At 50.5% G+C, this 24,071-nt stretch overlaps 4 protein-coding genes across 4 annotated transcripts; 2 read left to right on the top strand and 2 right to left on the bottom strand.

The window, feature by feature from the left end:
• Positions 1-942: 942 nt before the first annotated feature.
• MYCFIDRAFT_93879 (uncharacterized protein) lies at positions 943-13,273 on the top strand (the record flags this gene model as incomplete). Its single annotated transcript, XM_007931990.1, has 5 exons — positions 943-7,830; positions 7,993-8,756; positions 8,837-9,782; positions 9,873-10,937; positions 11,042-13,273. Coding segments are annotated over 5 exons (11,895 nt in total), but the record flags the coding sequence as incomplete, so codon positions are not given.
• A 708-nt stretch (positions 13,274-13,981) lies between these two features.
• MYCFIDRAFT_123063 (uncharacterized protein) lies at positions 13,982-14,557 on the top strand (the record flags this gene model as incomplete). Its single annotated transcript, XM_007931989.1, has 2 exons — positions 13,982-14,199; positions 14,359-14,557. Coding segments are annotated over 2 exons (417 nt in total), but the record flags the coding sequence as incomplete, so codon positions are not given.
• A 165-nt stretch (positions 14,558-14,722) lies between these two features.
• MYCFIDRAFT_35041 (uncharacterized protein) lies at positions 14,723-15,774 on the bottom strand (the record flags this gene model as incomplete). The annotated part of the gene is made up of 3 exons (XM_007931480.1): positions 14,723-14,989; positions 15,059-15,607; positions 15,670-15,774. 3 exons carry the CDS (start codon positions 15,772-15,774, stop codon positions 14,723-14,725), a joined length of 921 nt encoding a protein of 306 aa, XP_007929671.1.
• A 525-nt stretch (positions 15,775-16,299) lies between these two features.
• MYCFIDRAFT_156764 (uncharacterized protein) lies at positions 16,300-17,879 on the bottom strand. Its single transcript, XM_007931988.1, has one exon. The coding sequence runs from the start codon at positions 17,641-17,643 to the stop codon at positions 16,546-16,548; it is 1,098 nt and encodes a 365-aa protein (XP_007930179.1). The 5' UTR covers positions 17,644-17,879; the 3' UTR covers positions 16,300-16,545.
• Between the last annotated feature and the right edge of the window lie 6,192 nt (positions 17,880-24,071).

Here is a 24,071-nt window from a genome sequence, read left to right as displayed (position 1 = left end):
TTCTATAGGCTATTTTAGCCCGGCTTGTTCCTAGGCTCGTAGGCGAAGAATTAGGTAGAGTGGTCGTAATTGGTTATCGGCAAGTTCGGAAGCTAGCCCTGATTACTAATCTATTACGTGCACTCGGTCGCAATGTGTGTAATGGTAGCAAATAACTTGGAACATACTAGTGACCTGGAATTCTTCTTCATCTCCCTGCACGCGACTGAGGCGACTAGCTGTCTAGCGTGCATTGTCGGTAGAATGTAGGGAGATAGCATTGTTCGGCGTGACTGCTCGCTATCTATCTCCAATCACGCTACAAAATGGATGGCCCGAAGCCGCGACACTGGAGGCATGCTTATGACACACCTGCGTCAAGGTCGCGCGGAGAGCGACGAGCGATATGTGAGCGATGAGCAATGAGCCGATGATGTTTCGCTGCTAACAAGGACCGGGCAGAATGACCACGCAAGCCTCCTAGACTCCTAGGCACTCCTAGACTCCTAGGCACTCCTAGACTCCTAGGCACTCCTAGACTCCTAGGCACTCCTAGACTTGTAAACTCCTATACGCCTGGGCAGTCTGCGTCTCGGCCTCTCTCAAACGCGCGCAATGCCTCCACGAGTATGGACTGTGGCTCGGACAAGGAGACAACGCAATCCAGGCGCAATTCGGCCGTCCTCGGAAGATCGACTCTGTACACACAATTCGGGATGAAGTGTTACGCCCATGCCTTACCCTTGCTGGGCCTCGCACCTAGACTATCTCACTGCTACTAGACGTATCCGGGCACGGACGCCTGTGCCTAGGTGCACATGCGTGAATACCGCTGCGTACAGAGTTCCGATTTCCAGTACGCAGTACCCACATCCCTACTCTGCAGTGCCCTGCAGCCATTCATCTAAGTCTTTAATAGCATTTCTTACCCTAACAGAATTCACAGAAGCGCATCACGCGAATATGATTGAGCCCATTGCTGTCGTCGGGTCTTCCTGTCGCTTCCCAGGCGGCGCTTCATCTCCGTCCAAGCTGTGGCAACTGCTTAAGAATCCGAAAGACGTTCTTTCCACCATACCCAAGGACCGTCTCGGCCTAGGGGCCTTTTACCATGAAGATGGCGAGCATCATGGATCTACCAACGTTGTCGCCAAGGGATATCTGCTTGAGGAAGACCTGCGATTATTTGATGCCCCATTCTTCAATATCAATCCGATGGAAGCCGACGCAATGGACCCTCAACAGCGTCTGCTGCTTGAAACCGTCTACGAATGCATCGAGAGCGCTGGATATCCTCTCGACCAGCTGCAAGGAAGCGCAACGTCGGTATATGTGGGCTGCATGACGAACGATTACCGTGACATTCAAGGACGAGATTTGGAGACTATCAATCGCTACCATGGAACGGGCTCCTGTTTTAGCATTCTCTCCAATCGAATCAGTTACTTCTTCGATCTTCGAGGCCCTTCAGTCACGCTGGATACTGCATGCTCATCGTCTCTGGCCGCACTCCACTTTGCCGTGCAGAGTTTGCGAAATGGCGAATCAACTAGTTCAATTGTCGGAGGCGTGAATCTAATCTTCGACTATACTCCATATATTTCAGAGTCAAAACTACACATGCTGTCGCCAACATCACGAAGCTCCATGTGGGATGCGTCTGCCGACGGGTATGCGCGTGGGGAGGGCGTGTCCGCATTGATGTTGAAAACACTTTCTCAAGCCCTGGCACATGGCGATCACATCGAATGCATCATCCGCGAGACGGGAATGGGACAAGATGGGAGGACGACAGGAATGACGATGCCAAGTGGCGAAGCGCAAGCTTCTCTTATTCGCGAGACATATGCTCGCGCCGGCCTCGACCTTCGACGCAAAAGCGATCGACCACAGTATTTTGAGGCACACGGCACTGGAACTATGGCTGGTGATCCACAGGAGGCTCGTGGCATTTACGATGCATTTTTCAAGTACGATAAGAATGACGATTCCGACGGCGACATTGACGAGAAGCTATTCTGTGGATCGATCAAGACTGTCATAGGTCATCTTGAGGGTTGTGCTGGCCTGGCTGGCCTCCTGAAAGCATCATTGGCGGTGCAACATGGAACCATTCCGCCTAACCTGCTCTTCCGGAGCTTGAATCCAGACATCGCGCCGTACTATCATCGTCTGGAAGTTCCTACAAACGCAATGCCGTGGCCTTCAGGATCGTTTCCACGTCGTGCGAGTTTGAACAGCTTTGGATTTGGTGGTACCAACTGTCACGCAATCATTGAGCAGTATATACCCTCTTCTGCTCCCTATGCCTCAACACCTGAGCCAACGCCCAACGGACAAGATTTCTTCGCTGGGCCATTGCTGCTTTCAGCATCCACTGGAGCGTCTCTTGCTGCAAACATCAACGGCTTGGCAGACATGCTGGAGATGCAAAGCGAGGACGTAAGCAGCAATCCCGTCAGCATAGAAGACCTTGCCTTTTTCACACAAAGCCGTCGAACAACACTCCCACAGCGCATATCGTTCTCGGGAGGTAGATCTAGAAAGTCGTTGATCGATGCACTGCGATCGTCGACAACCGGCGTGGCCTCCGAGAACGTTGGCGTTCGAGCTCCTACGAAGCTGAAATGGCACAACCCTGGAATTCTTGGTATCTTCACAGGTCAAGGCGCACAATGGGCGACAATGGGCCGCGATCTGGCGAGCAAGTGCTATACATTCAAGAAAAGTCTCCAGACTTGCGAAGCTGCTCTTGCATCACTTCCTGATGCGCCGACTTGGTCACTCACGCAAGAACTTGCTAAAGAGCAATCGGAATCGCGCCTCAACGAAGCAGCCCTTGCACAGCCTCTCTGTACGGCGATTCAGATCGCTTTGGTGGACACTCTGGCGGCTGCCGGTATATCATTCCGCGGCGTTGTGGGTCACTCATCCGGCGAAATCGCTGCTACTTATGCCGCCGGCCTGCTGTCCGCCGAAGATGCCATGCGAGTGGCCTTCTATCGAGGCCTCCACGCCCACCTAGCGCAAGGAGAACGAGGTCAAAGTGGAGCCATGTTGGCGGTTGGCTTGGGCATCGACGATGCTGAGGCTTTCTGCTTGGACTTTGGCAGCCGTCTGAGCGTCGCAGCCAGCAACTCTCCTACATCGACCACACTCTCTGGCGATGAAGATGCGGTGCTGTCAGCCAAGGAGTTGTTGGACGAGCGAAAGACCTTTGCCAGACTGCTGAAAGTTGACACAGCCTATCATTCGGCCCATATGCTCCCCTGCGCCGCGCCTTATCTGGCTTCGCTGAGAGCATGTAATATTCAAGTGCGACCTCAGAACAATGAATGCATCTGGATCTCCTCAGTCCATGGTCATGCTGAGCTGTTAGACGACCCGGCGGATCTTGAAGTACTGGCTGATGAATATTGGGTTTCCAATATGTGTCAGCCAGTTCTGTTCTCTGATGCCGTCGAGTGCTCTTTATGGCGTGCTGGACCATTTGATCTTGCGGTCGAAGTGGGTGCTCACCCTGCATTGAAGGGTCCTGCAACACAGACCATCACGACAGCCTTGGGTCCGAATGCGCTACTTCCGTATGTGGCCACTCTGCAACGCGGCCAAAACGACGTTTCAGCATTCTCTGCTTCGCTCGGGTCCTTATGGACTACTCTCGGCAATTGGGTGGATCTGGACGGCTGGAGGCGAGGATACCTAGGGCCTGGCTCTGGGGCCTTCGCTCCGGTTGTCAAGTCAATACCAAGTTACAGCTGGTCACACAACCAGATTTTCTGGAAGGAGAGTCGCTTGTCCAGCCGATACCGCCTGGCAGACCGACGACCGCACGAGCTACTTGGTAGACGAGTCGCTGATGACTCAGACAACGAAATGCGCTGGCGGAACGTTTTGAAAGTCAGCGAATTGCCGTGGACAAGGGGTCATGTCTTCGAAAACGCAATACTTTTCCCCACCGTAGGCTACGTGGCTTTGGCTGTCCAAGCAGCAGCAGAGATTGCTGGCCTTGATCGGATCAAACTAGTCGAGGTCCACGACTTGGTCATTCCTCGTGCCTTGGTGCTTGAGGATAACCACGCCGGGGTGGAGATAGTATTCTCTGTGCGGCGTCGACAACCAGCAAGCCATGACGCCTTGACTGTCGACACAGATTTTGCTTGCCATTCGAGCGTTCAGGGTGGCGCTCTGGAGAAGAACGCCAGCGGACGCCTCATCATCGAGCTGTTCTCCTCTAATGATGAGGAAGATCACCTTGGTGATGTGAATCTATTGCCAGAACGCCGGCCATGTCGTTCCGGGACGACGTCAATCGAAGGTGAAGCATATTACCAGGCCATCCTCAAGACCACTGGATTGAACTACACTGGAATCTTCCGAGGTATGAAACACATTCGTCGAACGCTCGGCTTCTCCAGCGCCCGGGCATCGTGGCCAGCCGAAGATGTGGGAGATCAATACATCGCTCACCCAGGCCTGCTGGATGTTGCACTACAGGCGCTCTTGGCAGCGAAGATGAACCCTGCCCGCATCCCCATGCAAGGGTCATTTTTGCCTTCGGCAATGTCTCGCATGGTATTCAATCCTCACGCCCGTAGTCTCTCTGACGATGGCACGGAAGTGGTGTTTGAGACAGACTGCGTCCTGACGAAGAACAATGCTCGCTCTTTCGTAGGCGACCTTCATGTCTTTGGACCCTCGGCGGAATGCATACTGCAAATTGAGGGCTTCCGGATGGATAACTGGAAGCAGCTGAGTGCGAAACAAGATCGCCCGGTGTTCTCTCATTTGGACTACCAACCAGACCTGTTCCATGCTAATGGCAACAACCTTCCTGAGCTCCATCCAGACGCGGCCGAACAGAAACTCATTGAAGCAATCAACAGATCATGCCTGTACTATCTACGCACTTACTTCTCTTCGGTCTCCGATGCGCAGGTCGCTAGCTGGACCTGGGATCGTCAGGCATTCTATAATTCAGTAAAACTCGTCTTGCAGCATACATCGAACGGCACGCATCCAAACTTACAGAAATCTTGGCTCGACGACACGGCTGATCTGATGGAGAGCTACAAGCAGACGCCAGCCTTCAAAGATCAAATCGACATGAGAGCTGTGCACGTGGCGGGCGAACACCTGGCCAATGTCATGGCAGGGGAGGAGAGGCCGCTGGAAGTCTACCTGCGCGAGAATGTCTGGGCAAAGCTATACTCGCATGGCCGCTATCAATTACGGCTGAATCAGACCATTGCTGACCTTGTCCGCACCTTCTCCCACCGATATCCACGTGCGAGATATTGTGAGGTTGGTGGTGGCAGTGGGGGCACAACGCAGAGTATACTCAGCGCTCTTGGAGATGCTGTTGGCCAGTACACCTTCACAGACGTCTCGGCAGGCTTCTTCGAGACGACGCGAGAGCGCTTAGCCCATACAGACGCTGCAGCCGCAGGTCGAGTGGTGTACAAAGTCTTCGACGTGGAGCGAGATCCTGTCGAGCAAGGATTCGAGGCTGAGTCCCAAGATGTGGTTATTGCCGCAAATGTGCTCCACGCCACGAGCGACCTGACCAAGGCGGTGCAGAATGTACGCCGCATACTGAAGCCCGGAGGATACTTATTCATGCTGGAGGTGACGGGGGAATTCCTCGAAGGGCTATTGCTCATGGGTCCTCTAGAAGGCTGGTGGCTCGGAAATCGCGAGGGAACGGCCAGCCAGCCTGGATTGTCACTTCAAGGATGGGACGACCTCTTCCGATCAACAGGCTTCACGGGCGTTGACCAGCATCAGAGTGATGTCCCGGACCTGGATACGCACGCAATCTCAGTGGTCGTCACGCAGGCGACCGATTCGCGGGTGGAGATTCTTCGCGAGCCTTTGGAATTCTTGGACGACTTGCCGCTGAGTGATCAAGTGTTGATCATCGGAGGACAATCCCTGGCTATGGCAAAGACCGTTCGAAGCATCGCGCAGTACGTAGCGCGCTTTGCGGGACGTGTCCAGGTTGTGCAGAGCATTGACAAGATTGATCCCGACATCCACACGACGGCTCCTACTGCTGTCATTGCCCTGTGCGATCTCGAGCGGCCCTTCTTCGCCGACGCCATCACCGAGACACGGCTTCGGAAGGTTCAAGCTCTCTTTGCACAGGCTACGGATATGTTGTGGGTGACTCCGGGCCATCTCGACGACCATGACCCGCACGCAGCCATGATGGTCGGTCTTTGCCGGACGGTGGTGATAGAATTGGAGCAGCTCAATCTTCAGTTCCTGAACATGTCTGCGAAGGGCTCTCGGTCAGTGAATGCTCGCCCGATCGTTGAGGCGTTTGCTCGCCTTCAGCTCGGCGCTTCAGAGAACTTCCAGCTCCAGCCAGTTCTCTGGTCAAACGAGCCTGAGCTCACGCTTACGTCCGACGGTGAGGTGCTGATTACACGCTTAAAGCCAGATTCAGAGCGTAACAACCGGCTCAATTCCGATGGACGGCATATTAGCAAGGCGGTCGACTCCGTTGACGTGGCTAAGCACAAGTATACTGCTGTGTCTCGCGATGGCTCCATCAATGTCGAGCAAGCAGAGCCGTGGCTGCTTGGTGTAGGCCGTTGTCAGCAAGAAGTCGAAGGGGCCACTTCAATTAGAACCCTCTATTCTGTCACTTTGCCATGGTCCTCCTCCACAGTCCTCGCCACAGGCTTGGATAGCAAAGACCAACCCGTCCTCGTCCTCGCCAACGCCCATTCCTCGATGGTCTCCGCTGGTCCGACTTCGTCACTAGCGCTCGAGGCGACGACTCCATGCAACGAACAGCACCTGAGAGCCTGCGCTCTTTCAGTGTTCGCTAGACAAGTCCATGCCAACATTCCTCCTAGTCGCACTTTACGAGGACACAAGGTGGTCATCCATGGCGCATCCCCGGCTCTGGCTAAAGTTATAGCGAAGCTTGCTACGGGTCAGTCGCAACTCGTGTTCACCCAGTCAACGGCCAATGTCAAGTCGACCCATGCTCATGCCGTGCGCCTACATCCTCGAGCATCGACGTACAGCCTGCAGAGGTCTCTTCCTGCCAACATCGGCTACGTTGTAGCACTTGACAGAGACGATCCGGTCACCACTAAGCTGCTGTCAGTGTTCCCAGGCATCACGTTCGACCTTGATGCGCTCCTGCTAGAGGGGAAGATCTTGCCGCTCGCAGAACTTGGTTCTGTGATTTCGCAAACCCTAGCAGACATGGATGGTACCGTCGAGCATAGAACAGCAATATCAGCACACCACTTGCCCGGTCTTCCAAGTGCTTCGCTTCAATATCCTGCTGTCATCGATTGGACCATTCCTCATGAAAGCTCGCTGCAGGTCACCATCGGCCCAATCCGCGGCCAAGGACTATTCAACCCAAACAAAACATATTTCCTGGTTGGTCTTGTCTCAACCCTTGGTCGTTCGATCTGCAGATGGATGGTTGAGAATGGAGCGCGTCACATTGCGTTGGCCAGTCGCAGCGCCAATATCGATCCCCAATGGCTTGAAGAAGTGTCTCAACTCGGAGCCAAGGTCATGGTCTACCGCATGGACGTTTCCGACAAGACCAGCGTACAACGGACTGTTGCCACCATACGCGATGAGATGCCACCGATTGTAGGCGTGGCAAATGCCGCGCTCGTACTTCGAGACCGACTCTTCCTGGACATGCAAGCTTCCGACATGAATGACGTTCTTGGGCCAAAAGTCAACGGTTCATTGTACCTTCATGAGGAATTCAGTGACCCAACCCTCGATTTCTTCATCCTCTTCTCCACCCTGTCATGTCTCATTGGAAATGCCGGCCAGTCTAATTACGACGCCGCATCTCTTTACCAAGTCATGTTGGCAAAGCATCGTCGACAACAAGGACTCGCTGCATCGGTCATCGATGTGGGAGCTGTCGCGGACGTTGGATACGTTGCCGAACGCGGCCAGGCAATGTTTGACAAGCTGGCACGAACAATGAAGCTACCTCTTTCCGAGGTCGATGTGCACCAGATCTTTGCCGAAGCTGTGGCAGCAAGCCCTGTCCGGGAAGGCGAGATCGTGACTTCGACTACCGCAGAGATCGTAACCGGCATGGGACCTTACGTGTACGACAGCAACACGCCTAGCGAATCACATCCTCAATGGTACAAGAACATTCTTGCCTCTCACTACGTTCGAGAGGAAAAAGTGTCCAGCAATTTGGCCGGTGGAGCAGATGCTGACCCCTTGTCGGTCGCTGCTCGCCTAGAAGCCTCGACGTCCGAAGGCACTGTCACTGCAGTTCTGACGCAAGCCCTGGCCAGTAGGGTGGAAAGAATGCTCCAAATGTCTCCAGGCAGTTTCAAGGCCGACGTCCCCTTGCTAGATATGGGCATTGACTCGCTTCTTGCAGTCGAGTTGCGTACCTGGTTCTTGAAAGAGGTACACGTAGATGTCCCCGTCCTCAAGCTCCTGAGTGGAGAAAGCGGCGAATCCATATGTGCCTTTGCCGCATCTCAGTACCTTGCGGAGAAGAGCAAGGTCAACATAGAAGCAGATCCTACAGACTCCGCGACCCCCGAGAAAGATTCGGATCGTGATGGGAGGGCAAGCATATCATCTTCGGATGCCGAACGATTGAACTCGTCGTCGGGTACTAGTGATACTGGCGATTCGGGTGTGGAGATGAGGATGAGCGACAGCGAAGCTGAGCACAAAGAGGAGGAAACAGATGATGTAGTACCATCACCGCCGACTCTCAAGAGCACCGCGCCCATGACCCACGCTCAGACGAGGTGAGTCTTGGCCTGCGACCGCCCCGAGCGGACGCCCCTTGCTATTTCGGATTACCCGTGGACTGACGTGTCTGATTTAGAATGTGGATTGCTGACCAAATGTCAGCAGATCACACCCGAAACAACAACATCCTCATATATGACGTGAAAGGTCACGTTCATATCGCTCGTCTTCGTCGTGCAGTCGCGACAGTCGTGGCTCACCATCCGGGACTACATACCTGTTTCTTCCAGGACGGCACGGATGCACCACGGCAAGGCCTTCTCGAAACCCCTGTAGAGTGTTTCAAGCACATTCCCGCGTCGACAGAAAGTCGCGAGGCCGTGAGAGCTACACAGAATGAGCTACGTGCACGAAAGTGGCGCCTAGAGCATGGTCAAGCTCTCGAGGTCGTGCTCATTTCTCATACGAGCAATGAACATACACTGCTGTTCGGTTATCATCATATCGCGATGGATGGCTCCTCTTGGCGCACGTTCTTTCGAGACCTACACATGGCCTACACAGGTGTAGCTTTGCCGGCTCCTGGCAAATCTACCATCTCCCTTGCAATCGAAGAGGCGACAGATGATACTATCTCCGATGGTCTGAGCACGTTTTGGTGTCAGCAGTTCTCAACGCTGCCTGAGCCCTTCCCCCTTCTCCCTTTCGCGTCTGTCAAAGCACGGCCAGCTCTGGAGCGACTCTCCAATCATACAGTCCTCGCCGAACTTGATGGAGAGATAGCCGACCGCATCAACATCATCAGTCGATCCCTTGGCGTTACATCTGTTAATCTGTACCTGGCAGCTGTGCAAGCTCTCCTCTCACGCCTCGCTGAGACGGACGATATCTGTATCGGAGTCACAGACTCTGGTCGTGATGCCGAGACTGCCGAGAGCATGGGTTTCTTCGTCAATATGCTCCCTGTACGACTTCGAACATCAACGTCGAGACTTTTCGGGGAACTGGTTCAACAAGTCAACGCGACATATCGTGAGGCACGGGCCCATGCCAACGTACCCTTTGATTCGATTCTAGACAAGGTGAGTGAACCGAAAGGGCGAGGCCGATTCTCTCGGACGGAGTTATTCAACGTTGGAACATTTGCTAATCTCAAACCCACTTAATTACAGGTTGGCGTTCGACGTGATCCAACATGCACACCTCTCTTCCAGGTCGGCTTCGATGTCCGTCCTGGACAGTCCGCTGCGATGCCGCTCGGGAACTGTCAATTGAATATCTGCGACTCTATCGACTCGACCACGCCATACGATATCACCTTCCTCGTCGTTCCGATGCCTGTATCTGGACCTTCTTTCGTTCAAGTCTTCACACGCGCAGATCTCTACTCCCGGGAGGCCACTGAGCTCCTGGCACAAATGTACATCACACTTTTGAGCAACGCGATTCACCAGTCCGTGGTCGACTTTCCTCTCGAGAATCTTCAGATCTATCCTCGCGCTATGGTCCAGAAAGCCCTCGAACATGGTAAGCCCGATCGCAAAGCCTTTGCTGATTGGCCATCGACCATAACAGCAAGATTCGATCAAATCCTGACCGTCCATTCCACTTCCACGGCTGTGAAGGATCTCTCTGGCTCCTTGACCTATGCTGAATTGGCCCATGCCATCATGTCCTTGGCTGTCCGCATCCTTCCCTACCGAGGCCGTCGCATTGCTGTCATCTGTGAGCCCCTGCGGGAGTGGGCAATCAGTATGCTCGCCATTCACCGAGTCGGTGCAACATTTGTTCCACTGGATGCAACACTCCCTCCCGCGAGGCTTGTAGCCATGCTGCGGGCATCTGAGGCCGACGTAGTCCTGTGCCATACCGCAACCAGTGTGCTTGCCTCTCAAGTGGTGTCTGATTCTGGCTCAAAGGCTCAACCACTTTTACTAGAGGACACACCGATGTTGTGCGACCCAGCTCAAGTGGTGGACAATTTGGAGAAAGCATTGACGCCGTCTACAATCATCTGCACAAGTGGAACGACTGGTGCACCCAAGGCCATCTTGCTTACCGCTCGTGGTCTGCTCAATTGGGTTGCCAATCAACATGACCTGCTGGGTGTCAAGAAGGGCGAGGTTGTACTTCAGCAGAGCAATCTCGGGTTCGACATGGCTATTGCACAGCTTTTGTTGGCCTTCTGCCACGGAGGGACACTGATTATCGCTCCGCAGGCAAGCCGTGGAGACCCGGTGAGTATCCCCTTGCACACATTCTTCTCGGACATGACACCGCTATCTCGAGATCAGCGCCGACATCATTTGAAACATTGCTAATCGGTCTCTCCTGCTTTCAGGTGGCTTTGACCAATTTGATGGTGAAGGAGAACGTCGGCCTGACCATCGCTACTCCAACCGAGTATCTTATGTGGCTATGTTACAGCGGCGACGTTCCGTCTCGTATCAGTCACTGGCGTTTAGCAATATGTGGTGGAGAAAAACTTCCGTCCACCCTTCGCAGAGAATTTGAGGCCCTCCCTCACCGTCCACGTTTCACCGACTGTTACGGACCAGCTGAGACCACCATTTGCTGCACGATGCCTCATGACACAGGCAGGCCTGCCGAGGATCCGCTCACAATAGGCGCAACATCAATCGGCCGCCCTCTTGCTAACGTTGGTATTTTCATCATCGACTCTCAAGGTCACATCTGTCCACCAGGCATTCCTGGAGAAATCAGCATCACGGGAGATGCGCTCGCTCTTGGCTATGTGGATCCAATCGCTACTGCGAAGGCCTTTGTCGACAGCCGTAGCTACACCATTGACTCCCGGGAAGGCATCAGGCTTGAAGAAGGAACAATGTACAAGAGCGGCGATCGTGGCGTTTGGCGCTCTGACGGCACTCTTGGCTTCTTGGGTCGACTAAGCAACGACACGGTTGTGAAGATACGAGGTATCCGGGTCGACTTGAGTGATGTTGAACACGCCATCCTATCTCAAGGCTCGCATCTCATTTCTGACGCTGTCGTCACTTTACATCAGGACAACGATGATGTCCTTCTAGTGGCGCATATCAGCCCAGCTATCAAGAACAATGACGCGCTCGAGGCACCGCTCGAAGACTTCATGCGACAGCTAGCGCTTCCGCGACACATGAAGCCCACTCGCGTTGTGCTCTACACGAAATTGCCAATGAACGCAAATGGTAAAGCGGACCGGGGAATACTGGCTCGCACTCCACTGCCTCCACGGAAAGCCAGTGCTGAACATCACGAGGGACCTGCTGCTGGCATGGCGATGCTGAAGCAGGTGGAGCTGCATCTGCTATGGCAACGCGCTCTTGGTCGTACGGACGTTCCTCGTCGTACGGACGTTGACTTCTTGGCCATCGGAGGCTCATCTCTGCACTTGGTGAAGCTCCAGGCAGCGATTCGTACAGATATGCTCGTCACCCTATCCATTCGAGATATGTTCATGCACAGCACGCTAGGAGGTATGGCCGACTTGATCACGAACCGCTCCGCCGACCAGTCTACTCCTGACCGAATCGACTGGGACCAGGAGACAAGGCTCAGCGAAGATATGGTACTGGCATTGAGATGGCAACATATCATGGACAGGTCGTCTCCCCGAGACACATCCGAGGTCCTGTTGACTGGTGCAGATAGCTTCCTTGGTGGCCACATTCTGCGTGCTCTACTTCGCGATCCCGCCATCCAACGGGTTCACTGTCTCGCAGTGGAGTCAGTTCCCGCGGATGTCGATGCCCGGCGCGTTGCTGTGTACGAAAGCAGCCACAGTCTACGCCAACAGAATCTTGGCTTGAGCGAAGATAGCATTTCCCGTCTCGTGGAAGGCGTGGACCGAATCATCATCGCCGGAAGTACTGGCCACTGCTTGAACAACTACTTCTCACTCCGACAAACGAATGTGGCCAGCACGAAACTCCTCGCCAAATGGGCGGCTCGTCGCCGTGTGCCGCTCCACTACATCTCTTCCAGCCGAGTGACACTGCTTCACGCAGACTCACAGGCCGCGCTCCCACCGATCAGCGTGAAAGAGCACCAGCCACCGCTGGATGGATCGGAGGGCTACACGGCATCCAAATGGGCCAGCGAAGTCTTCCTCGAAGGCGTGGCAGAAGCAGCAGGAGGCGCATTCCCCATCACGATCCATCGTCCTTGTGCACTGCTCGGAGACGAAGCTCCTTCCGACGACGCGCTGAACGCCATCCTCGAATTCTCGGCCAGGATGGCGGCAATCCCTCGCGTCTCGCAAATGGCCGTCCACGGATTCTTCGATTTCGCGCGCATTGAGACCGTCTCGGCGGATATTGTGGGCGATGTGCTTGCGCGGCCGCAGCCACAACATCTTCGCTTCCGTCACTACAGCGGAGGGGTCAGAGTGCCGCCGAGCGATTTCAAAGGCTATATGGAAGCATTCTATCAGAAGGAGTTTGTGGAGGTGGAGTTGGACGAATGGCTGGCGAGGGCGTTGGAGTTGGGCATTGAGCCGCTGATTACGGTGTACTTGCGGGCGACGTATGGGAGTGTTGGGAATCGCAACATCGTATTTCCCTACATGGGCGCTTCGGAGGAGAGTTGATATGTATATGAGAGACGAATGGAATAGACAGGGACATTAGAACCCGGATTGCCTCAAAAGGGAACCCGTCGATCCCGTTCCCAAAGCCTCCGCTGAAATGAACATCTCTCGTCTCTCTGCATCTCCAACAATGTTCCAATGCAAACTCGCGATCCTACGATACGCCACGTACCTCATGTCCCCAGCGCGTTTCGACCACCGCCACGTACCTCATGTCCCCAGCGCCTTTCGACCACCAGCTTCCGAGTCTGCGCCTGGATGATCATTCTTGAAGGGAAGAGAGGAGATATACGGCACAAGGGAATTCAGACTGGTTGCAGATGAGCTATTTTTCGATACATGTCTGGACAATGCTTCGTATGAAATCACGGTCTCTGCTGGCTGGAGCAGGAGCAAGACAAAGAAAGCACATGGCCAATGATGTGGTCTGTCTGCAGTTCTTTGTGTCGCCGAGTATGGCCATCTCGAAGACACGCATGAAGAAGTCTCATTTCCGTTTCGGACAAAGAAGCCCTTAATAGCAGCCGGCGAGCACCTCGAAATGGCACCAGTACATCTTCCCATCCACCAGCTGCGCAAAGCAGTTCTATCCGCATTTCATCCTCCGCAGGTCGCAGGAATCACCACTCGCCGTTTTCTTTCCCGTAATCCATCGAACAGCTCCCCGAAATGGCACCTTCCACGCGCAACAATACAGTCCTGGCAAAGAAGATCGCGACGCTGCAGCTTCGTCTCGCACCGCTCGTGCCTCTCCCAGAAGGCCCACCACATCCGGACTTCCCAAAGACGCTGATGGCCTTCCATCTGCTCACGGAAGACCAGCTCGACAGCATCGCGCACTATTACCATCAATCCACCCCGCACCGCTTCACCCATCACTATCCGGCGACCATGAATTGGGACAAAGAGTTTCTTGCAAAACCAAGAGTCACCACACCGACTTCCGCTGTCAGCAAAGACGGCAGGCAACCGCGACGGCACAGCAGAGCTCTGTCCCATGATGAGGCACAGTGGCTCGAAGACTTGATGGACACGGTGGAGGACCTTCAGACCCCCGTCGTCCCTAGCCAAGCAGACGACATTCAAGGTAGCAGCCGCAATCCGTACGCCAATCTCAGTGACAAAGAGCGCATACGCATCAAGAGGAGGAAAGTAGGCAAATTCATCGGGCTGGTGGGCATGGAGACACCGATTGAGGAAGTCACGGGTCGCGTTCAGGCGAGCATCGATCGAGCTGTAGAGCGCAGCAGAGAAGAACTGCGGCGGAACGAGGAAGTCATGTTGCGAAGGCGAAAGATGGCGTGAGTTGGATCGACCCTACCCACATTTCTTTTCTTCAGGATGCTCGTATTGATCGTTGATTACAGTCCTTCGACTTCTCGGCGTGCTAGCTCGTAGCGTTTGGATAGAAAACATCATTCGTTCCCCAATTCATAAAGTCTCCTTCAAAATCGCAACATCTTTCCATCCTGCGCTTGATACCTGGATTTTCATGCTCTCGAGAACACGTGCTTTGACGTTTTGATCTCGCACATCAATCCCAGCAAATGCACCGTGCGTGCTCGTAAAGTCGTACGGCTTCAATCTCTTCCACATCTCATGGATGACATCCGGGGGAAGAGGGATCATATTCGGGATCGACCACATGAAGACATAAGAGTTCGTTCCGGGCGGGCGATCGACATGGTACAACCCAGACTGTCCTCTCATCAGCACCACTCATCTCCCACCTCCAACAACAATCCCATCATCATACTTCCCACTCACCGGCGTCGTCACCAACGTATCAGCAACCATCAACTTCTCCTCCCAAAGCAAACACAACGATCCCGGAAAATGTCCGCCCACCTTAATGGCCTTGACAACATCCCTTCTTCCACTCCCACCCCCCAAAATCTCTTCTTCAATCCTCCCCGTCCCAATCATTTTCCTCCTCCCATCCGGATCACCCCGATTCACCCACTCGACATCCTCCTCGGACACAACCACGGGACAATCAAACGTCTTCGCCCAATCCAGATGCGTGGTGTAGTAATGCGGATGGGAAATCACAATCGCGTGGAGTCCGCCCTTGGAGGTGATGAAATCCACCGTCTCCTGGTCGAGGTAGGTGATGCAGTCCCACAAAACATTCCCCCCGGGAGTTTCGAGGAGAATGCAGCGTTGGCCGATGGCGAATTTGGGCGAGGTGAAGATGGAGGTCATTCGGGGGTCGAATTTTTCGGGTTGGATTACGTTGTGGTAGGTTTTGCCGTGTCGCATTGCGGAGAGATTTGTCCATGTTTGGCCGGTGGGAGGGATGAATTGGCGTGGGTCCTGGGGATGGGTGGGTGTGGTTAGTGTTGGGTTGGGGTGTTGCGATAGGGAGGGTACTGTACGTCGCAGATTCTACAGCCTTTGGGGGGACTCGATGCCGGGATGTCGAATTGTGTGCCGCATGCTACGCATATGAGCAGATCGTCTCTCGTTTTTAGTGTCGCCATTGTTCGATTGTCTTGTCTTTTGGAGGATTGGGTTGTTGATGATATCGTCGCTCAGCTTTGGCCGATGCTCGGCGTCGGCCCTCCATCCCTGCCACTTCCCTCCCACTCTTGCACAGATACATCCCTACCTAGATATATGTGGGACTCGGACGCATAGCTTCGTCGCGAGTTCAGACAATGCTTGAGGCATCTCGACAATCGCAACTATTAGGTAGGCATCGGGAATGAGTTGCTAGACCTCGTTAGGGTAAATTTGCTGAGGGTCATGGGCTACGAGATTACCAATATACTCTCAAGACTTCTATATCTTGAGGGTAGCTCAAGTAATTGAATTTTTTTCAGATTGTACCAGTGAGTCGTGATGCCAAGTCGACATTTATCGTAGTTGCATTGCCGCTTCCTCTCCACGTCAACTGCAGAACTGCACTACAGTACCAGGATAGATCTTTGCAATATTCAAATTTCGAAATCATACATGGAACAAGGCCAGGCCTTGAGAACTTGTCGACGCGATGTTGAGAGCGGCACGGTTCCATGGTCGATTCCAAAGCAATGATCGAACCTTGTCCCACAGCAGGGACAAAGCATACAGAGGACTGCTACCAATGCTATCTCGCGACAGCACACGAGCTCGCAATGTGAAGAGTGATTAGGTTGAGTATAGGGAGGGCCCTCGATGAAAAGACTCGTGTATGCGTCACTGGAGTTTGCGTTGGAGCAAGACGTCTGCTTTGTTGATGCTGGCATCAGAAAGTATCAGAAAGCATCAGTTTAGCTGCTGTCTTCCTCGTCATCGCTTGCGTCCTGGTTGGCTTTCGCCAGCTCCATTCTTAAAGCGCGCAAAGTGCCCTCCAAACTCTCCTTCAACATTGGCGTCTTGACCTCCTTGATCTGCGATTCAAGCGTCTCGATCTTCTGCAAGAGCTCTTCCCTCTCTCGGTCCTCTTCTGACTCACCAGCCGATGCCATACCCTTTCCATCCTCCATCACCTCGATCTCATCGCCCCATGCCCCAGCGAATTCTCTTGCCATGCGAGAATCCTTGATAGCGAAAACAACCTGATTGAAATTGCCGCATTCTCCTCGCAGCGCATACCTCCACGCTTGAGCAATCTCATGAACAGGGTTTCCGTAGGCTCCACAGCCCCAAGCCCCCAACACGACGCGATCGGCTTTCTTCTCGACCAGAATCTGTAGCACACGTCGAATTTTCTCTCGGGCAAGATCTCGATCCTTTTGACTCGCATAGCAACCATGCTCTGTAAGGTCTGGAAATCGTAACATGCCCGCTGAGATAACATCGACATAAAATCGCCGAGCCTTCGGAAGAGTTTCTTCTTGCAAACGGAAGACGAGAGCATCCGGTGACCAGATTCCGCCGAGCTCAGGCAGACGATACCATTCTTCCTTCAATGACGGCAAGAGCGTGGTACGTGTACACAGCAGTTCTTCTTGTGATGTTGCGCCGTTCAGCACGCCGCCACCAGGTCTCAAAGGCGAGGCCATGTTGAGAACAGCGACATTCTTCTTAGACCTTGAACTATGGTGCAGATCTTGCGCTACCACAAGTGTGTCTGCGACGTGGATGCGAAGCTCCAAAGAAGGCGAGGCAGAGTCCTGATTCGGGGACGTTTGAGAAGAGTCATCAGCTCCTTGGCTTGCGCGCCTCGTAGCTTTCTTGCTTCGACTCTTGACGCCTGGAGGATGCGAGATCAGCTCAGCGTTTGCAACACCTTTCCGCGCTCTTGCATCGGAATTCAGGATTTGCGGAATTGTCTTGGTGATTATGACGCGTGCGTGTTTGGCTCTCTGGTCCTTTCGAAAGCCTTGTTGAGCGATGGGGGCGTAAGAAGGTTGAGCTCGACCCATGGTACGATCTTCCTCGATATGATTGAGTGTATTCCCGTAAGGAAAGACTTTGGCTGTGACCAAGTCATGTTCGAAATCACGCAGTTTCTAGTGCGTTTCTCGCCACCGTGATGGCTGACTGCGAGCGGATGCTGCTCAAAGTTGTTGTAGCGACAGAGTGCATCTGAAACATCTCTTTTCGGATCAAAACAAGACAGCCCGTTACTGTCGACCGATATTCAGCTTCTTTTTGGCACGATAATTTGGAGAGAAACAGGTGAAGAAGAAGGCGTGAGGAAGCTAGATGTGTCTCAGAGATCTCAGACGGAAAGGACTTAGTCCACCCGGCCTAAAGCTTGAGACAAGCCATACATCTTCACGACGCACTTCTGCCTCATACTACTTGGACCAGATTATGCGGTGACTTGTTTCGAGATAGTGCCATCAAGACCACTAATACCGCCCCAATGTCGACTCTCAATGAAAGCTGGGACCATCTCACAGCCTCTTCCTCGTCCCATCCTCCTCAACAACAATAATTCTCTTCCCAATCACAACTCCCGTCGCATTCGGATCAGGAGGATTCATCTTCCGGTTCCATTGACCAGTCACAGACAAATGATTGACATACACAGGTCCGATCGGGCGAGAAATATAATGACTCCGCACCTCTTGTGGCATGTTGGTGAGATAGTGACGTTTTTGAAGTTTGCTGTTGGAGATGGGGTGGAATCTGTCTTCGCTGGGTTGCAGAAAGAAGACCTTGAGGCCGGCGTAGAAGTCGGAGAGGGATGGCATGAGAGGTGTGTGGCGGAATCAAGGATGAGGGATGCACAATTGTGTTTTATGCATCGTCTCTGATCGATCTGCTGGGCCTCTGTGATCGAGCAAACAGCATTGAAGGGCTTCTTGATGTCGTCAAGGGTGTTTTTGAACCTATTCACTTAAGCCTGCTCGTCTTGGGTCGTAGATATGTCCCGCTTTGCTCTGTATCGTATGGACCTGTCGTATGGACCTGTCGTGACACTGCCTCGACTTGAGGCGGCACGTAGCCGTGTTGGACCTCTTTCTCTATGCTTCTCACGGTATCTGTTCGGACGAGCATACCATGTTGGCTGGTGTTCTGGATGCAGTGATACGCAGTATGGATGTAGACAAGCGTCGCCGTCGTCGTCGCCGTCGCCTGAAGGGCGATCAGTGTTACGTGGCTTCGACGAGCAGAGACCCATCCTTCCTGCGAATGTGTGGACTGCTTCAATAACAGGGAGTCGCGATCAAAATAGCGTTCGAGGATCTTTCTTCACTACGACTGGAAAGATCTGGCATCGTCATTAGAACGCCGTGTGTTGCCGCTCTAGCGCCTTCACGATGGCACTTCCACAGTGGAGGGGCTGGGAATGGTCACGGTCGCCATCTCATGCCTCCCATAAAGAGCAGTGCATGTAGAGAAGTTGACTTGCGATCTGGGAGAATTTTGTCTAGATATCCCAGCCTTTTGAGAACCAATACAGCCAGTCGATCAGCGCCTCATCATTCTCGTTCACATCATCGCGTACTGGCGCACGCCTTCCTCTCAGACTCACACTCGATTGCTTGCATCCTGGCGCTCAAAACGATCGTTAGCAAACCAGTCTAGCCTCCTGACCATACATGTATGTATGCCACTTGCCCATATCTAGACGTCAAAGTAATCAGCCACCAGTTTCTGACGTGCGGCATCGGTATCGACAGCTATTCCGTACCCATGTGACTTGGACTCGACCTGCTGCTGGCGTCGCAACGATAGCTGTAGCCTTCGACTTCTTCCTCATGTTGCCAATGTCTCGAATCCAGGAGCATATGCACATCGTTCGGGATGTGCTCGTTCAGTATCGCTTCGGGCGGGGATCGAGGCTCAGCAATGGCGTCTATTCTCTGATCAGCAAATATACGGACCGGCGTGCAGGAAGACTTCTACCTTGAAGCTGAAGCTCCGACCAGGACGATGGGCTCGTTGGCAGGGCAAAGACATGCGCAGTTAGGATAGAGACAATGATATAGATCTTTATCATTGGAGGCGCGAAGATGTCAATGTGACAAGATGACAAGGGTTGAAGATCCGGTCCGGGACCAAGCACCGATGTGGTGCGATGTAAGTCTCAGGCCTCTGCTGGAGCGTCTTAGCAGTGCCAAAGCGACGACGACCTGGCTCTATGAAAACTGTGGATATGGCCACCGGGGCGCAACCTGTGGTATATCCCTATGTGTTGTGATTAAGCTGAGCAGAACAAGTCATTAATTGATTAACTATAGAATTGTATAAGGAAAGGAATCAAGTTTCTATCTAAGCTAAAGGCTATATATATCGCTAGGAAATTAGGCCTTAGCACTTGGCAGTGCTAACTAATCTGTAATACTCCCCCTCTAGTAGAACCTATTAGAACAAAAGGCTATTTTCCCTTACTTTTCCCTTTCTTAGCTATTATAGGCATTATTAGATAAAGTATAGCTATCTTGTAATTAATTAGATATAGGTAACCTATATATTACGTTCTAAGTAATATAGGGTTGCTTCTCCTAGTTCGCTAATTAGTCTAGTTCTTTTATATATACTAAAGTAAAAATAAAGCCGTACTTACTATACGTTTACTACTTAGACCCTATCTGTATAGTAAGCCTAGCAGTCTATATTTAAGAAGTGCGCTTTCTGTTTAAACTTAAACTTCTTCTTTCTACTAACTAATATATAACCGAAGTTTTCCGATATAGTTTAATATAACCTAATTTTAACTAAAGGTACTATTATAGCTGCGGCAACTTAGTCTAGTCTAGGTAGCCTAGCTACTAGTATAGGTAGTAGTAGTAGCGGCGGTAGAGGAGATGATCTAAATAAGAAGCTACCTAGTCGCTACGATAAGCAGTAGTTAATCGATAATAGTAAGGCTTTATTAATTAGATACGCCTTCCTATACTAATAGAGAGTAGTCTTAAAAGAGATTAAGATTACTATCGCGATCCTATAGAAGATCCTAATCGCTCTAGCTAATTCGAAGTTTAACGAGATACCTCCCTAGCTACGTAATAGCGACGTTATTATCTTTATACGCTCCTTTAAGCAAAAGGGCAGTAATACTCCCTTATATCTAGCTATCGCGGCTGCAATACGTAGGGCGGATAAGAAGTTTAACCTAGCCTCTAGATCTAACGTTAACTATCTTCTAGCTATACTTATATATACTACTTCTAGTCGTACTATCTATTAGGGGAATAATAGGTGCAAGCCCTATTAGGAAGGTAAGGGTATATATAAGGAGTGTGTTACTCTAACTGTTAATAGGAGTAAGTTTCTTAAGGGTGCCTATACTAATTGTACTAGCCTAAACTATTATAGTTGTTATAATAAGTCGAGTAAGTTGGGTTTAACTTGAGACTTAATTAGAAACTAACTAGGTTGTGGGCTATATATCGCGCCCTCGTTCGAGTACTAGTCGCTAGGCAAATCTTCCGGGTCCTGTTAGGCTACTGCCTCGCAATATAGGCAGTATAGCAGGTAGTAATTAGCGTCGCCTATATATCCCGATTCCTTCTAGGATTAACTAGAATACTCCGGAAGGCGCTTAAGCGATTACGAACGCGTTAGCTTAGTAGGTAGGGGTCTATACTACTACTACGATAGCTAGTCGTAGTCGGAATCTATACTCTCGGCTTTCTTCTAGATCGGCTATACTAGTCCCGTCTAGCTCTTCTTAGAGTAGGCTATTAGATCGTTATTCTTCCTAGAGTAGGCTATTAGATCGTTAGGATAACGACAAGGTCGATACTAACGAGGAAATAGGTAGTCCTTAAAAGGATAGGAGTATTCTTAGAAGGTTAGAGATCCTTTAGACAAAACTTCTAATATATAATTTAAGATTTGCAGTATTAGGGAGCTTCTAGTCCTTATAGATTAGGCAAATCCGGTTTTAATGTTTGTTTCTACTTTAAGATATTGTACTAAGAGCTAAAAGATTGCTCTAGATACCGAAATACCCTAGCAGAGAACTAGAAGAGTACTTAGTCTATAGAGAGTAATAAAATAAAAATAAGTATATTAAGTTTAACTTCCTGTTCTAGTAATAAATAAGAATAAAATAAGTGACTTTAGAGTTTGTCCTTTACTAGTCTAGATCCTAGAGGATAGGGTTGTTTAACTTAGGCTTAGTAAGCTAGTCTGCTATTTAGAGATTAGTAGGAATGTACTAAACATTAATCCTCCCTTTATTATACTACTCTCTATAGTAGTAGTTCCTTAGGGAAACATACCTTAACCTACTAGAGTTAGTATAATTCTTTATAAGATAGATAGTTAACTAGTTATTACAGTTGATTTTAATATAGTTAAACTTAAACCTAGTAAAGCTACTAATTTCCTTAGAGAGGTTCCTTAGCTACTTTAACTCCCTTATAGCTTTAGTAAGTGCTACGTACTCTACCTTAGTACTAGAGTAGACAACTTCCTTCTAAAGCTAGGATTTCTAGAGAACTAGTCCTCCTACTATAAGGAGTAGGAATCCTAATATAGACCTCGAGGTTTTTAGGTTACTAGCGAAGTTAGAATCTAAGTAGACCTTAAGATAGCTCTTAAGATCAACTTTTCTAGACTTGCTCTTCTTAAATACTAGGGACTTATTAACTGTTCCTACAATATATTTCTAGATATATCTTACTACTATAATATGCTCTAGTCTAGGGTTTTATAGGAATCTAGCTAAGTAGTTAATAGTATAGGTAATATTAGGTCTTGTCTAGTTAGAAAGATACTATAGCTCCTTAATTATCTAATTAAAGAGTTCGTAGTCCTCCTTCTTATAGTCTAGTTCGAAAGCAGTTAGGAGTTTCTTAAGTAGGTACTTTATACCCTTATATTAGTTAAAACTATGCTTTCTTAGCTTCTCTAGAGTGTAAGAAGGGTTATATTAGCAGGTAGATAGGGTAGTAGTAAATTAGTATAGTATTCGATAGAGATCTAAGAGGAGAGGGAGGAAGGCAGGCTAGTTAGCCTAACGCTAAGCGCTAAGCCCTGCCTAAGGCATTAGGACCCTAGCTTCACTCGGTCTAGTTATATACCAATTACGTATAACCTCTAATATACGCTTCCCTTCTAAAGGCCGCGCCCTCGTAGCCTGTCTATATTCTAACCTAATCTCCGTTACCGCTAACTTAGTAGATTAACTAAGTTGTTTAGCCGCGCTAAATTAAACGCTTAACTACCTAATTATATAACTATATCAAACCTTACCTTCTAGTACAATGTCTAACTTCTAACTGCGCTATTACTACTAATATAGTGCTAATAAGGGGTTATATAGCTATATAAATTGAAGGCTAGTAACTAATTATAATACGAGCGTACCTTCCCTACTATAATAGGTAGGTATACGGGGTATTGTAGCACTACCCCTGTTCTAAGTAAGGTTATCCGAGTTCTTTGCGTCTACTCTTAAAAGACCTAGAAATGTCCGCTTCCGAAGGTTGTCCGCTTCCGAGGGATTGTTCTTATTATTATAAGGGCTATTATTTACTATCGTAGTTTTACTAGCCCTAATTAGTTAGGTTTAGCAGCCTTTAATTGTTAATCTTATCTTATCTTTTTAAAAACATAGTTCGTCTAGTTTCTATAGGTAAAGGCTATTATAAGTGCAATAGTTAAGGTTCGCCTCGCTTAAAGGGTTAGAAAGATTAAGGAGTAACCTATTATCCGCAAGATCGACCCCGGCTAGCTTAGCTCTATAGTTTTTGCCCTTAGTTAGTCTATTAGTCGCTTAATCTTTTAAGCGGCTTAAAGTTTTAATTAACCCCTTAGTGCCTCGGCTTATATTATAGGTAAGGTTGTCTCTATAGGCGTAGCGATAATAACAAGTAATATTAATAATAGCGGCGCTAGCCGTCTTAGCGCTAACTTTACCTCGCTTCTAATCTTCTTCTTTAACTAATAATACACTCCGTAATACCGTTACTAATATAGCTATATCGGCTACCGGTATACTACTAGCTTATAGCGCGATACTATTATCTCTATTACCGTTATTCGTACGCGCGCGCGTATCGCTATAAAGGGCTACGCCCTAGGTAGAAAGCGCTAGCCTTAGGTATTCGGCCTACGCGACTCTAACCTACTACTTAGCGCTTAGCGCACTATACAAAACTATTCGGATTTACGTAGATAGACTTAGCTCTTTATCGAACCTATTAAGTCTTATATCTAGCATCTGCGTACGCGTTACTTACCCGTAATATTAGGTTCGATCTTTATTATAGGAAACGCTAAGGTTTACTAGGAACCCGAGTAAGAAGGCTAGGGGAACGCTACCTCTACTACGCTAGAGATAACTAGGGATAAGATTTATCGCGCCTTCGAGAGTCTCTATACTAGGTAATAGACAATAGAAGCCTAACTATAAGCTACGCGCTCTACGCTCTAATAGGCGGAA

This window comes from Pseudocercospora fijiensis (assembly GCF_000340215.1).
Source record: "Pseudocercospora fijiensis CIRAD86 unplaced genomic scaffold MYCFIscaffold_8, whole genome shotgun sequence".
NCBI lineage: Eukaryota > Fungi > Ascomycota > Dothideomycetes > Mycosphaerellales > Mycosphaerellaceae > Pseudocercospora > Pseudocercospora fijiensis.
The sequence above is the reverse complement of the archived record's forward strand: the minus strand, read 5'-3'. Positions and strand labels throughout refer to the sequence as shown.

Coding starts and splice junctions, on each gene's coding strand:
- MYCFIDRAFT_156764 (XM_007931988.1), bottom strand. CDS start 17,643: ATGGGTCGAGCTCAACCTTCTTACGCCCCCATCGCTCAACAAGGCTTT.